Below are 14,223 nucleotides of genomic sequence, written 5' to 3'. Positions count from 1 at the left end.
TGAAGAGCTGAGGGACAGCACCCAGGCCCAGTGTTCAAGCTCTCTGACCGGACCCAAAAAAAAAAAAAAAAAAAAAAAACAAAAGGAAAGGGAGTATGGACTCAGGCCCGAAGAATGGTGGTTGTGGCCCTGGAAGGGTCTGTGTGGCTGTGGCTCTGTGCTCACTTCTCATGCATGTGCTCTGTCCACAGGGTCATGTAGGTACAACCGCAACCAAGAAGATTGATGTCTACCTCCCCCTGCACTCAAGCCAGGACAGACTGCTGCCAATGACCGTGGTGACAATGGCCAGTGCCAGGGTGCAGGACCTCATCGGGCTCATATGTTGGCAGTATACAAGTGAAGGCCGGGAGCCGAAGCTCAAGTAATCCTTTCTCTCATTTTTGGCGGTCTCCTAGCCATTAAAGCTGCATTCTTGGCCAAGTCTGTCCTTTCAGGCATTGGCCTGGAACCAGACCTCCCCAGTGATCCAGCTCAGGGTACTTAAGCACTTCCTGGGCCTATGCATCTCAGACTTATTTCACACCAACTGCTTGTAAAATAGATTTCTGACTTTCTAAATCTGGGCATGGAAAAATGAATTTGAATAACTTCCTAACAAATTGTATGCTTTTATGCTACTTTTTTTTCTCCTAACAAATTGTATGCTTTTTATGTTGATAAAAGTAGCATGGGAGGGAACTGATGTTTGCTGGGCACCTACTATGAGCTGGTACTGGGCGGGGTACTTCATTCCCGGTGTTGTATTTGAGTCTCTCATTTCCCTCTAAGGTTGTTTTCAGAGGGGAAACCTCAGAGTCAAAGCTGTTATTGCTGGAGGTTACAGCAATGGGAGATGGTACTCAGGGGTTGATTCTATATTGTTAAATTACTTCTTCTGCCTGCTACAGAATTTAGGTCTACATTTTCAGTTTTCCTCATTAGGTTCAAACAGTGATGTTAAGATAGCTTGAAAGTAGAATCTCTATGCCTTTAAACATTAAAACACTTTGCTGCATTGTCTCTCCATGCTTGAATTTTTTCTTCAACAGGTATTCTGTTCTGGGCTTCACATGTTCTTCCCTGCAATAAGTTTTGGAAGATAGCAAAATGTAGGGACCGCGCCTTCTCTTTTTCCTTTGGAGACAGGATCTTGTAACATAGCCCAGGCTTGCCTCAAATTTGTGATTTTCTACCTCAGCTTCCTGAGCATTGAGATTACAGACTTACACTACCACACATGGATCCTTCCAGGTTCTTACAGAAATTGCCTGAATAAGTTAGGAGTATAAAGATTATATTTATTGTTCTTGTGGCAGTAAGAAGCCTTTCCAGTAAAAATACTTGCTAGGCTCAGACAAGAGTGGAGTCAGTGGTAGAGTCAGTGGCCTAGCATTTCATGCCATGAGTTTAGTAACTGCAAAAAAAGAAGGCAATAGTAAAACAATTCCATTTCTACTTTTAGGTTACTATTTAAGAGCTATTAAATACTTGCTCTGCTTTTATAAATTAGGCCTCTTTTTCTACTGCATCCTATTTTATGATTATTAGACAGCTTATTATTGTTAATCCTTGAGATATAACATTAAAAAAAAAACCAACAAAACACCAAGTGGCACTGTGGCTCAAGTAGTAGAGTGCTCACCTTGAGCCGAAGAGCTCAAGGACAGTGCCCAGGCCCAGAGTTCAAGCCCATGACCCATGAAAACAAAACAAAACAAAAAAACACCACAACAACTATTTTGCTGGTCATAGTGACATCCTTAATCTCAGTGCTCAGTAGGCTAAAGTAGATAGCCTTAAGTTCAAGGCTAGTCTTGAGTCTCTGTCTCAAAATTTAAATAAAATAAAATTTGTTTTCTAAATTACAAGTATTTAGGGAGAAAGTAGAACATTGAACATTGAGAAAATACTGATTAGTTGTACTTCAGATCTTATAGAATATTACCACATTTCACTGAGTGTCAGAAATTTGTGTTTAGTGATGTTACCACCCGTCTTAGTAGAAAAGTCTATCCTCAGATTTCAGTCTTTTGAGTAGCTAGAATTACAGGTTTGAGCCACTGACATCTGACTTCAATTTTTATCTTTAGTAATTCATAATATCAGTTTCATGCCAGTCAATGTTTTTCTATTTTGATTTTGATGCTTTGTTTCCTTTTTCTTTTTCTTTTTTTTTTTTTTTTTTTTGGTGAGGGGGGTGTGGTCGGTCTTAGAGCTTGAACTCTGGGCCTGGGTGCTATCCCTGAGCTCTTTAGCTCAAGGTGAGTGCTCTTCCACTTGAGCCACAGAGCCACTTCCAGTTTTCTGGTTAATTGGAGATTAGAGTCCCACAGACTTTCCTACTCAGGCTGGCTTTGAAACGTGAGCCTCAGATCTCAGCCTCCTAAGTAAGTAACTAGGATTACAGGTGTGAGCCACCAGAGCCCAGCTGTTAAATTTTTTAAATAGACAATTAAATTTTTTATTATTATAAAGGTGATATACAGAGGGGTTACAGTTATATAAGTCAGGTAACACATATATTTCTTTTTCTTTTTTTTTTGTTGTTGGTTGTGGGGCTTGAACTTAGGACTTGGGGTACCATCTCTGAGCTTTTTCACTTAAGGCTACTGCTCTACCACTTTGAGCCACAGTGCCACTATTTTTTTTTTTTTTGGTAGTTAATTGGAGATAAGAGTCTTACAGACTTTTCTGCCCAGGCCAGCTTCAAACTGCGATTCTCAGATCTCAGCCTCCTGAGTAGCTAGGGTTATAAACCAGCTAAGAGTATATTATTGTATAATGTCACCTCTTCTCTAACTCTCTAAATAGACAATTTTCAAAATTATTTTTATTGTTATTGTAAAAGTGATATACAAAGGAGTTAGTTACATAAGTCAGATAATAAGTACATTTCTTTTTGAACCATTTTCTCCCAGTTTTTCCCTCCCAATCCTCCTCCTCCACAAGTTGTATAGTTCATTTTCAACATGGTGTCTATTGAGTATCACTGCTGCATTTGTTTATACTTTGTCCTACCATTTCTGACCTTCCCTCTTACTTTCCTATAACAGTTAAACTTACATACAAAAGTTACAGAAATCAAAAGCAGGTGGGGGCGGTAAAATAACAAAAACACCCTCTTGTCTCCATTTCTTGGAGTTCATTTTGATAAACATCATTTTATATGATCATATGTTAGCTATTGCACCTCTGTGATCCTCTCCTCTCACTGTGTGAATGTTTAGAGTCCTGTATAATTTATCATGTCCAAGAGTAATTTGGTTTTGTCTTTTACCATCCACTGTGTTTACTTGTAGATTTATAGGCACATTCTAGTTATCACAAATGAGGGAAACCATGCAACCTATATTTCTTTGGGTGTGTCTTACTTTGCTTAATATAATATTTTCCAAGTCTTTCCATTTCCTTATGAATCAGTGCAATTCTTTCTGATGGAAGCATAGAATTCCATTGTGTATTCCATTGATTCCATATCTTGACTATGGTAAACAGGCTGCAGTGAACCTGGTTGTGCTGATAGCTTTAGTATGGCCTTGTTTGTAGTCTGTTGAATAAATGCCCAGCTGTGGAATTGCTGGGTCATAGGGAAGCTCTATGTTTAGTCTTTTGAGAAACCTCCATACTGCTTTCCAGAGTGGTTAAACAAGTTTACATTCCCACCAACAGTACAGTAGCATTCCCTTTTTGCCACATCCTCATCAGTATCTGTTATTGTTAGTTTTCTTGATAATGGCCATACTAACTGGGGTGAGGTGAAATCTCAATGTTGTTTTGATTTCCATTTCTTTTATGGCCAGAGAAGTTGAACATTTCTTCATAATATCTATTGGCCATTCTTACTTCTTCTGAGAAGTCCCTAAGTCTTTAGCCCATTTATTAATTGGGTTATTGTTTCTTTGAGGGTTTATTTGTTTTGGGTGTTTGATTTTTTGAGCTCTAAATATATTTTAGGTTGAGGCCCTTGTCTGATATAAAAATCTTCTCCCATTTTGTGGGCTTTCTTTTTATCTTGCTAGCTGTGTCTTTTGCCATGTAGAAACTCTTCAGTTTGATGCAGTCTCATTTATCCAGTCTTTGATTTGTTGTGATTCTGGATCTTTACTTAGGAAGTTTTCGCCTATGCGATAGTGTTTCCCCTCTCCCTTCCTGTAATATTTTCATGGTATCATCTCCATTAGAGCATGGTGGTGCATGCCTGTAATCCCAACATTTGGGAGGTGTAGTCAGGAAGTTAGTGAGTTTGAGGCCAGTCTGATTCTGTCTCAGAAACAATAACAAAAATATCTAGATTACTTAGATTTTTTAATATTATGTTTTAGAAGTATATATATATATATATATATATATATATATATATATTTTTGGGGTCTGGTCATGGGACCTGAACTCTGGGCCTGGGCACTGTCCCTCAGCTCTTCAGCTCAAGGCTAGCGCTCTACCACTTGAGCCACAGTGCCACTTCCGGCTTATTTTTTTCTTTTTGCTTATGTGGTGCTGGGGAATCGAACCCAGGACCTCATGCATGCAAGGCAAGCGCTCTACCACTGAGCCACCTTTCCAGCCCCAAAGTTTTATATTTTTATGTGTTATATAATTTTACATTTAGATCCCTGATCTTGGGCTGGGGATGTAGCTCATTGATAGAGTACTAGTCACAGCATGTGAAGAAAGAGGCCTGTGTTTCATCCACCACAAAGTTGGAGCCTACAATTTAGAGTTTCTGTAGGGAAAAGATAGAAGGTTAGTGCCTAGATTTCATATTTTTATATGTGGATATCTACTTGTTCCAACATCATTTGTTGAAGACTGTTTTTCTTCATTAAGTTGTCTTTGCACTTATGTCAAAGATCAGCTGAGTATTTCTCTGGGCCTTTTCCTGACCTGTAAGATTTTAAAAAACATTCCTTAATTTATATTTCTCCATTAAATTCAAAAATGAAACACTATCTTTTGAGTAACATTCACTTGTGAGAGAAATGTAAAATTCAGTGAGGTTTTACCCTGTCATGAACTTGAGATATATACTTCCTCTTCACACAAAACCACATATACTTGCCTTCATAGATAATTTAAGGGACTTTCAAGAGTAATTTTGACTCTTCCCATTTTTTATGCAGAAACTTTAGTCATGTATTATGACTCTCTCATACACTAAAATGGCTCTTCCTTGACTTCTTCCTTTCAGTTGTCCCTTAGGCATTCAACATAATTTCACTGGTCTCTCAGCTGCTATTGTTGTTTATCAGGCTGCTGATAGGTGAGCTACTAAGAGCCCAAAGTGTTTGCTTTAAACCAGAAACAGAAGTAGAGTGTTATAATGCTTCATGAGTAGAACTTTCAGTCTGTAGAGCAGTATTGTCAGAATATAATACAAGCTGCGAATGTCATACCTATTTGTAATTTTAAATTTTCTAGTAATCACTTTATAGCATTATATCCAAAATAATACTATGTCAGTATATATAATCTACAAATACATAATCTACATAATATATATGTAATATTTTATAATATAAATATATACTATACTAAAACTAATATATATATATCAAATCTATATGCTAAAATATATTTAATATTTTACATATGTTTTTTATATTTAGATATATGTTTTTGTCATAAGTCTTTAAAAATTGACAGTTTTTTTGGTTTTGATTTTGTGCTGATACTGGGCTTGAACTCAGGGCTTCATGTTCTTGCTCAGCTTTTTCACTCAGAGCTGGTGCTTTACCACTTTAGCCACAACTTCAGTACACCAGTCACACCTTCAGTTTTTTCTTTTTTGCTGGTTAATTGGAGATAAGAGTCTCTTAGACTTTTCTTCCTTCACTGACTTCAAACCATGATCCTCAGATCTCAGCCTCCCAAGTAGCTAGGATTATAAGTGTGAGCTACTAGCACCTAGTATGTTTGCCTTTTACAGTGTACCTCAACTTAGACTAACCACATTCCAAAAGTGGTCAGTAGCCACTTGTGCCTTATGACTAACTATATGGGATAGTGCAATATATACCAAGATATGATATAGCATGCAGTGGAGATCATCATTGTATAATGGATTTGATTGATTCTAATGTATCTTCAGTTATCTGGAGTCCTTGGAGAAAATTTATGTGTTTTACAGATAGCCATGGGTTTATCTCATTAAGCATCAAACTTCATTTGAATGATTTTTCAAGCCCCTTTAGTATTGGGGCTTGAACTCAGGTTTGCTTGGCAGGCACTCTACCACCTAAGCCTCCAGTCAATTTTGCACTAGTTATTTTGAGATAAGGTCTTACTTTTTTCCCAGGCCCACACTTGGACTGAGATCCTTCCATTTTATCCTTCTTACTATAGTTCAGATAACAGGTGCACACTCTCATTCTCAGCTTCTTCTGTTGAGATAGTCTTGTGAACTTTAGTTGTCTGGGCTGGTCTAGAACTGTGATCCTCTCAGTCTCACTCACCGTTGTAGTTGAAATAATAGATGCATACCAACACTCCCAGCCATTGATTGAGAAGGTTTCTTGTGAGCTTTGTGCCCAGATTGTCCTTAAACTGTAATTCTTCCATTCTCAGTGTCCTGAGTCATTAGGATTACTGGCATGAGCCACAGTCCCAGCTTTGTCTGCCATCTTTGAGTATAATATAGTAGTTAAAAGTGTGGGGTGCATTGGTTTTATATCTGTTGTAACAGTTAGCAACAAAGTGGTCTTGAATAAATTACTTAAACCTCATGTAAGATGGTGTTTTATGCATAAATAAGAGGTGGAAATTAATAAGATTGTTAGAAGCAAAATGCAAAAATATATGGCACATGCTCAGTGATTGTTTTTAACTAGCTCTGATGGACATGCCTATAATTTCAGCACTTGGGAAGCAGAGGCAATAAGTCTAGCCTGGGCTACATATCAAGTCCAGCCTGGTCTACATATCAAGTTCCATCCAGACCCACCTGAATTACACATCAAGATTCTGTTTCAAAAACCAACCTGTTAAAAATGTTCATTTCTACTACTACTGAAGACTGTAACTTTAGCCAGCTACTACTACAATCAATACTAGTGGTAATTCAGCAATAGTAGCATAATTATCCCTTTCTTAATATCCCAAGATTCTATTGTGCTATGATACTCCAGTGCTCCATGAGCTTATGTCATGACAGCATATAGGAATATAGTATGTTTCTAGACACCTTTGCTAACATGATTCTGTCCTGTGTTCCTTATAGTTCCCTATTGCACTGCCTGCATAGACACCTGTATCTAGTCTTCTCTCCTTCCTAGCTCACTGCTTCATTCTATTTTATGGTCCTTGGAGTCATTCTTAAGAAGAACTTGACTAAATAATGCAGCCTAAATGGTCCCTCCCCTCTGACAATCCCCAGCTTCACTTGGTGTATCCTGAGCCTTTATCTTCTTTAGCTGGCAACAAGACTCTCTACTTTAGCTGTTTAATTAGAAATGCCTTTCTGCTTTTCTCCTCCATTTCCTGCTCTCCAAAGCTCTGTGCTCTGGCTAGTGTTCCTCTCTCTCACCTCTGGCCACCACTGATGTTTTTATTGTCTCTACAGTTTCACATTCCTCCACTCCTCCAGCAAATACTTTTAGAAACCCAAGGTTCTAGTTATTAAGATTAAAATGGAGGAGAGGAAAGCTGTTGCTTCACTCAAAATATTTACAGTATATTGGGGAAGAAGAAATTATCAAGTGTAATAGAGCTTTGTAACTGGCTCATTTCACTTATCATCTGTATTCATTCATGCATCCTACAAATATTTATTGAGTATTTTTTTATATCCCAGGCATTTTGCTGGGTGTACAGTGCTTAGTGGAATTCCAGAATCTAATGTGGGAAGTGGAAAAATAACTAAAATTAATTAAAATAATTAATCCACATAATTTTTGCTTTAAAATGGTGTTAAATTGCCAGGTACTAGTGGCTCACACCTGTAATCCTGGCTGTTCAGGAGGCTAAAATCTCAGGATCCTGGTTCAAAGCCAGCCTGGGCAAGAAAGTTCATTAAGCTTCTACTTCCAGCAAAAAAAAACAAAAACAAAAAAAACTGGAAGTGGAGCTGTGGTTCAAGTGGTGGTAGAGCAGTAGCCTTGAGCAAAAAAGCTCAGGGATACTGGACAGTGCCCAGGCCAAATTTAAATCCCAGGACACGCACATGCACAAGCACACGCACACACACACAGTGTTAAGTACTCTGAAGTTAAGGAACACCATTAGGAGAGCCTAGTCTGAAGCCAGTGGGATATTTCTTAAGAAAGTGACCAGAAGCATTTGAGTGGAGTATCCTGGCAGCTATAACAGCATGACAGAAGGAAGCTTATTGTAGCCTTGCAGGAAGGAATGCCAGTGGGACTGGAATACCTAGAAGAGTAGAGAAAACAGAGTGGCACAAGACTGAGAAGTGTTAAGGGGTGACCATAGGGACTGGGAGAAGTGGGCAGATTCTGGAAATGTTTGAGAAGTAAAACTTGCAGGAAAAGAATGCATTAGGTATGGCAAGTATGGGAGAAGAGTGGCTCCAAGATGTCTCTCTGTGGTTTGGACTTGCATGTCTTTATGCTTTGTTGTACCTTTCACTGAAATAAGGAGCCTCTGAAAAATAATCTTTTATTGGCTTTTGGAGTGTGAAGAAGAGTTGCAAGGCCAGAATGGGTTCAGTTTTCTGCTGTTAATCTGAGATGATTTTGCTATATCTAAAGGGAATTTTTGAATACTCACTCATTTGCTTGGAGTTCAGAGGAGAGATAAGAGATCAGCTGGTAAGGTGAATTTGGGGGCCTTATACATTGAAGCCTACAGCATGGATGACTAAAAAGAAAGAAGAGCCTAAAACTGAACACTGAAGAGCTGTGTGGATATGGTGTGCTAGAAAATAAATAGGCTCAGAGTAGGGTGAATGAAGAGTTTGATTTTGGATGTAATGAAGGCTGAGATTACTCAAGAGACATCTAAGAGAAGGCTTAGGAGTAGTAGCGTAGATGTGAGTTTGTGTCTGGACCATGTCAGTTTTATGACTTGTATTCTCCAGTCCCTAACACAGGGTAGTAAATAATCTGTGGAATGGATGAAAGAGCATGGGAACATTCAGAGACCTGATCTGAGATGAGCCACCTCTGCCCTTCCAGGGAGGCTTTTTTCCAAGTGCCTGCTGAGGCAGATTTTAGACCATGCACAGACCTGTACCAGTAAAACCTTCCAAGCTAGACATTCTCAGCCTGCTCATGTATTCATTTTTCATAGAAAGAAAACCCAGTTTACAACTGCCAGACTCACCACTGCTAGGTAATGGTTTGAGAGATAAGGCAGTAGGAGTTGTATGCTGGTGGCTCATACTGGTAAGCCTAGCTACTCAGAAAGCTGAGTACTAGGATCATGGTTCCAAGCCAGCCTTGTCAGGAAACACTGATGGGACCCTTATCTCCAGTTAACCACCAAAAATCCAAAGTGGAGCTGTGGCTCAAGTGACAAAGAGCTATCCTTGAGCAAAAATGCTCAGGGACAGCACCCAGGCTCTGAGTTCAGGCCCCCAGGACCAGCACCAAAAATAATGCATTCGAGTGCCTATTGTGTCTCACAGATATGCTAAGAATATTAATTGTATTATCTTATTCCTTTTAACAGCTTTCTAAGTCATAGATGACATTTTTGTAGGAGAGATTATATACTGTCTTAGCAAATGACATAGGAAAGAAAGAAAATCAAGAAAATAAACCAAGTAGCAGATCTTGCAAATTTGAATTTTTTTATTTGGGAAAAAAATGTTCAAGTTCAGAATTTAACCTAGGTCTGTCTCTTTTTCTCTTGCTATTATTATTATTATTATTGTGAAAACACCGTATAGAGGGGTTACAATTAATGGGCAAGGTAATGAGTACATTTCTTATCAAGCATTGTTGCTTCCTCCTTTGTTTCCCCTTCCCATCTTCCCATCTCTCATGCCTCCCACCCTCACCCCCCGGCCAAAGTTGTAAAGTTCGTTTTTCAACATAATGACTTGTACATCTCATTGTTGCAGTGGATCCACCTGTATCCCTATTTAAACGATTTGTTTTTTCCCTTTGCCTCCACAATTATACCAACATCAAACACAATGAAAGCAGGGGTTATACTGTGGGAGAGGGACATACAAAGCAACAAAGAAATCATCTTATAAATATGTTAGAAACAATCGCAAGAAAGAAAAACATTTGAATATATATCCTGGGGTTCATTTCACCTAACATCAACTTATCTGACCTTTTCTGCTTGTCTCAGACATACACTAGTTATTGCAAATAAGGGAAACCATGGGACCTATGTTTCTTTGGGCCTGGCTTACTTCACTTAATATAATTTTTTCCAAGTCTTTCCATTTCCTAACAAATGGGGCAATGTCATTCTTTCTGATGGAAGCATAGAATTCCATTGTGTATATATATTCCACATTTTCTTGATCCATGCATCTACTGAGGGGCATCTGGGTTGGTTCCATATCTTAGCTATGGTAAATAATGCTGCACTAAACATGGTTGTGCGGGTATCTTTACTATGGTCTTGTTTATGATCATTTGGGTAAATGCCCAAAAGTGGGATTGCTGGGTCGTAGGGGAGCTCTATGTGGAGTCTTTTGAGGGACCTCAATACTACTTTCCTAAGTGGTTGAACAAGTTTACACTCCCACCAACAATGTAGTAGGGTTCCCTTCAGGCCACATCCCCTCCAGCATCTGTTGTTATTAGAGTTCTTGATAGCCATTCTAACTGGGGTGAGGTTGTATCTCAATGTTGTTTTGATTTGCTTTTCTTTTATGGCTAGAGAGGTTGAACATTTCTTCATGTGTCTATTGGCCATCCTTCTTTCCTCTTCAGAGAAGTTTCTCTTTAAGTCTTTAGCCCACTTATTTATTGGGCAGTTGTTTCTTTGAGGATTTGTTGTTGGGGATTTAATTTTTTGAGTTCCAGGTATATTGTAGGTATGAGACCCTTGTCCATTGTATGGCTAGTAAAGATCTCCCAATCTGTGGGCTTTCTATTGATCTTGCTAGCTATGTCCTTTGCCATGCAGAAGCTCTGCAATTTCATGCAATCCCATTGGTCCAACCTTTCTTTGATTTGTTGTGTTTCTGAGTCTCTATTAAGAAAATTTTGGCCTGTTCCAAGGAGACCTAGGGCTTTCCTATTCCATCCTGTAATGTTTTCAGAGTGTCTGCTTTGACTCTGAGGTCTTTGATTATTTGGAGTTGATTCTGGTACAGGGTGATATATAAGGATCTAGCTTTAGTTTTCTACAAGTGATTAACCAATTTTGCCAGCACCATTTACTGAAGAGGCTGTCTTTCTTCCATTCTATTTTTTTAGATCCCTTATCGAAGATTAGATGGCTATAGGTCTGTAGGTTCATTTCTGGATTGTCAATTCTATTCCATTGGTCCTGAGGTCTGTTCTTGTGCCAGTACCAAGAAGTTTTGAAGCAACTTCATTCATAATAGCCCCACAAAAAATAAAATACCTAGGAATTAACTTAACCAAAGAAGTGAAGGACCTCTATGATGAAAACTTTAAAAACCTGAAAAAGGAAATCAAAACGGATCTTAGAAAGTGGCAAAATCTCCCATGCTTCTGGATTGCAAGGATCAACATGGTGAAAATGGCAATACTTCCCAAGGCTATCTACAAATTCAATGCGATACCTATCAATATTCCAACCTCATTCTTTAAGGAAATAGAAGAGGCAATCCAAAAATTCATATGGAACAATAAAAGACCCCGAATAGCAAAAACGATCCTCAACAGAAAGAACAGTGCTGGGGGAATATCAATACCAAAGTTCAAACTCTTGCTCTTAACAACTATTCTTTACCGAGAAATGAGGATCTTGTCATGAAAAGTGACATTGACACTGTAGTCATTTAGGACATTTCTGCCCTAATTTTTCCTCATTCCTTCACATTTTCTATTCCTTCCTCCCTTCCTCTTCTCCTTCCTCCCTCCATTCCACAAAGCATGTTGTCCACACCATCTCCCACACTATTCTAGGCTCAGGGATACAGAGTCCTACGCTAAGGGTTGAAGCAGACACCTAATTACCCTTCCTTGGCTACAGTGTCATTGAAACTTCTTGAAAAATGGATATATGAAATGTTCATAGGGGCACAGAGAAGGTTCTGCCAGGATTGAGTGGGAGTGGGAGGAAAGCAGGGAAACCTGATAGAGTAGAAATAGTACTTGCTATATCTCAATGGCAGGGCCCCCTAGAAACAGAGGCTCCAGGCTGATGGGCTACACAGTGATGGGAACTAGCATATGACCTGATGAGGGAATTTAAGCAGTAGGCATGGCTGGAGCCTAATGTGTATGTTCTAGAATGGTGGGAGGCTGAAGGGAAGGCAAGGCAAAGTACAGTGGAAGGTGCTATGTAAGCTAAGTAACCTTCAGTGGACTTTTTAAGTTAAATATAAAAATCGTGAAAGGATTTAAGCATGGTGACAGAATCATATTTATTTCTGAAAGCTCCCTCAGGTAGTAGGATTGAGAATGTATGTTTATGGGGGGAGGCAATTTATAATATGAGTTTTTGAAATTCATAATTCTGCTAAGTGAATTTAAGGAATGTCACGACTTCCAGAAATGATGGGATTGCCATAAAAGAATATTAAAACTTATTACAAATATGTCTGACATGTACAAAACAATCAGAGCTTTATACATGAACACGATGGAGATAGAAGTGTACAGTATTGGCTGGACATGGTCATGCAAATCTGGAAGAGGGAAATAGAGAACATCATAGTTCATGGTCAACCTGGGGGGAAAAAGTTGATGATAACTCCATCTAAAGAAAATGAGCCAGGTGTGGTAGTGCATGTCTGTAATCCTTGCACCTGCAGTAGTAGGTATAGATAGGAAGATCATAGTTCAAGGTTGGCCCTGAGGAAAAACCATGAAACACTCTCTAAGACAATAATAATAATAATAATAATAAGGTGGGGGAGCCTCAATTGAAACAGTGATTCCTAGCAAGTAGGAAGCTCTGAATTGCAATGCCAGTACTAAGAATATGAATATGAAGACATTACAATAAACTATCCTTTTAAAAAGTAGTTCAGAGCACTATAAAAGTTTTGTTTCCACTAAAAACTCTTTCTTTCTTTCTTTGTTTCTTTGTTTCTCTCTCTCTCTCTTTCTTTCTTTCTTTCTTTCTTTCTTTCTTTCTTTCTTTCTTTCTTTCTTTCTTTCTTTCTTTCCTTCCTTCCTTCCTTCCTTCCTTCCTTCCTTCCTTCCTTCCTTCCTTCCTTCCTTCCTTCCTTCCTTCCTTCCTTCCTTCCTTCCTTCCTTCCTTCCTTCCTTCCTTCCTTCCTTCCTTCCTTCCTTCCTTCCTTCCTTCCTTCCTTCTTTCTTTCTTTCTTTCTTTCTTTCTTTCTTTCTTTCTTTCTTTGGTTGTGGGGCTTGAATTCTGGGCCTGAGTACTGTCCTTCAGCTCTTCAGTTTAAGGCTGGTGCTCTACCACTTGAGCCACAGCACCACTTCTGGTTTTTAGATGATTAATTGAAGACAAGAGTCTCAGGGACTTTCCTGTCCAGGCTGGTTTTGAACCACGATCCTCAGATCTCAGCCTCCTGAGTAGCTAGGATTGTAGGCATGAGCCTCCAGTGTCCAGCCATTAGTGAACATTTTCTCCCTAAAACTTCTTTACCAGAAAATTTAGTTTTAACTGTTTTGGTATGAGGTTGCTATGGCTTGATACATTTTATCATGCTGTTTGTCCAATTTTATTTTCCATTTTATGGGGGTTTTGAAGAAAAGGAATTCTTGACAGTTTTAAAATTGTTTTGTGTGACTTGGGCAAGATGAACCTCCAAGCTACAACCCTCTCCACACTCTTCTTACTAACAACTGACACTGTGTGTATGTGTGTTTGTGTGCTGATACTGGAGCTTGAACTCAGGGCCTAGGTGCTATCTTAATCACTTTTTTTGCTCAAGGCTGGTTCTCTACGACTTGAGCCCCAACTCCACTTCCAGCCTTTAGGACTTTCCTGCCTGGGTTGACTTGGAACCATGATCCTCAGATCTCAGCCTTCTGAGTAGCTAGGATTACAGGTGTGAGCCTCTGGTCCCCAGGACCAACATACTTTTTTTTTTTGTCAGTTGTGGGGCTTGACCTCTAGGCTCGGGTGCTGTCCCTGCGCTCTTCAGCTCAAGGCAAGCACTCTACTGCTTGAGCCACAGCGCCACTTCCGGTTTACTAGTGGTTTATTGGA

The 14,223-nt window shown here is 39.1% G+C and overlaps 1 protein-coding gene across 5 annotated transcripts in view; it reads left to right on the top strand.

The window, feature by feature from the left end:
- Mapkap1 (MAPK associated protein 1) overlaps positions 1-14,223 on the top strand; it is a 234,748-nt gene that overhangs the window by 102,123 nt on the left and 118,402 nt on the right. For all 5 annotated transcript variants that reach the window (XM_042681086.1, XM_042681084.1, XM_042681087.1 and 2 more), the window contains exon 5: positions 192-364. In XM_042681086.1, the coding sequence (XP_042537020.1) occupies positions 192-364 (173 nt within the window). The remainder of the gene's footprint in view (positions 1-191; positions 365-14,223) is intronic.

Source organism: Dipodomys spectabilis, unplaced genomic scaffold (assembly GCF_019054845.1).
Source record: "Dipodomys spectabilis isolate Male_0828 unplaced genomic scaffold, ASM1905484v1 ptg000067l, whole genome shotgun sequence".
Classification (NCBI taxonomy): Eukaryota; Metazoa; Chordata; class Mammalia; order Rodentia; family Heteromyidae; genus Dipodomys; species Dipodomys spectabilis.
Note: the sequence above shows the minus strand (reverse complement) of the source record. Positions and strands in the feature narration are given on the sequence as shown.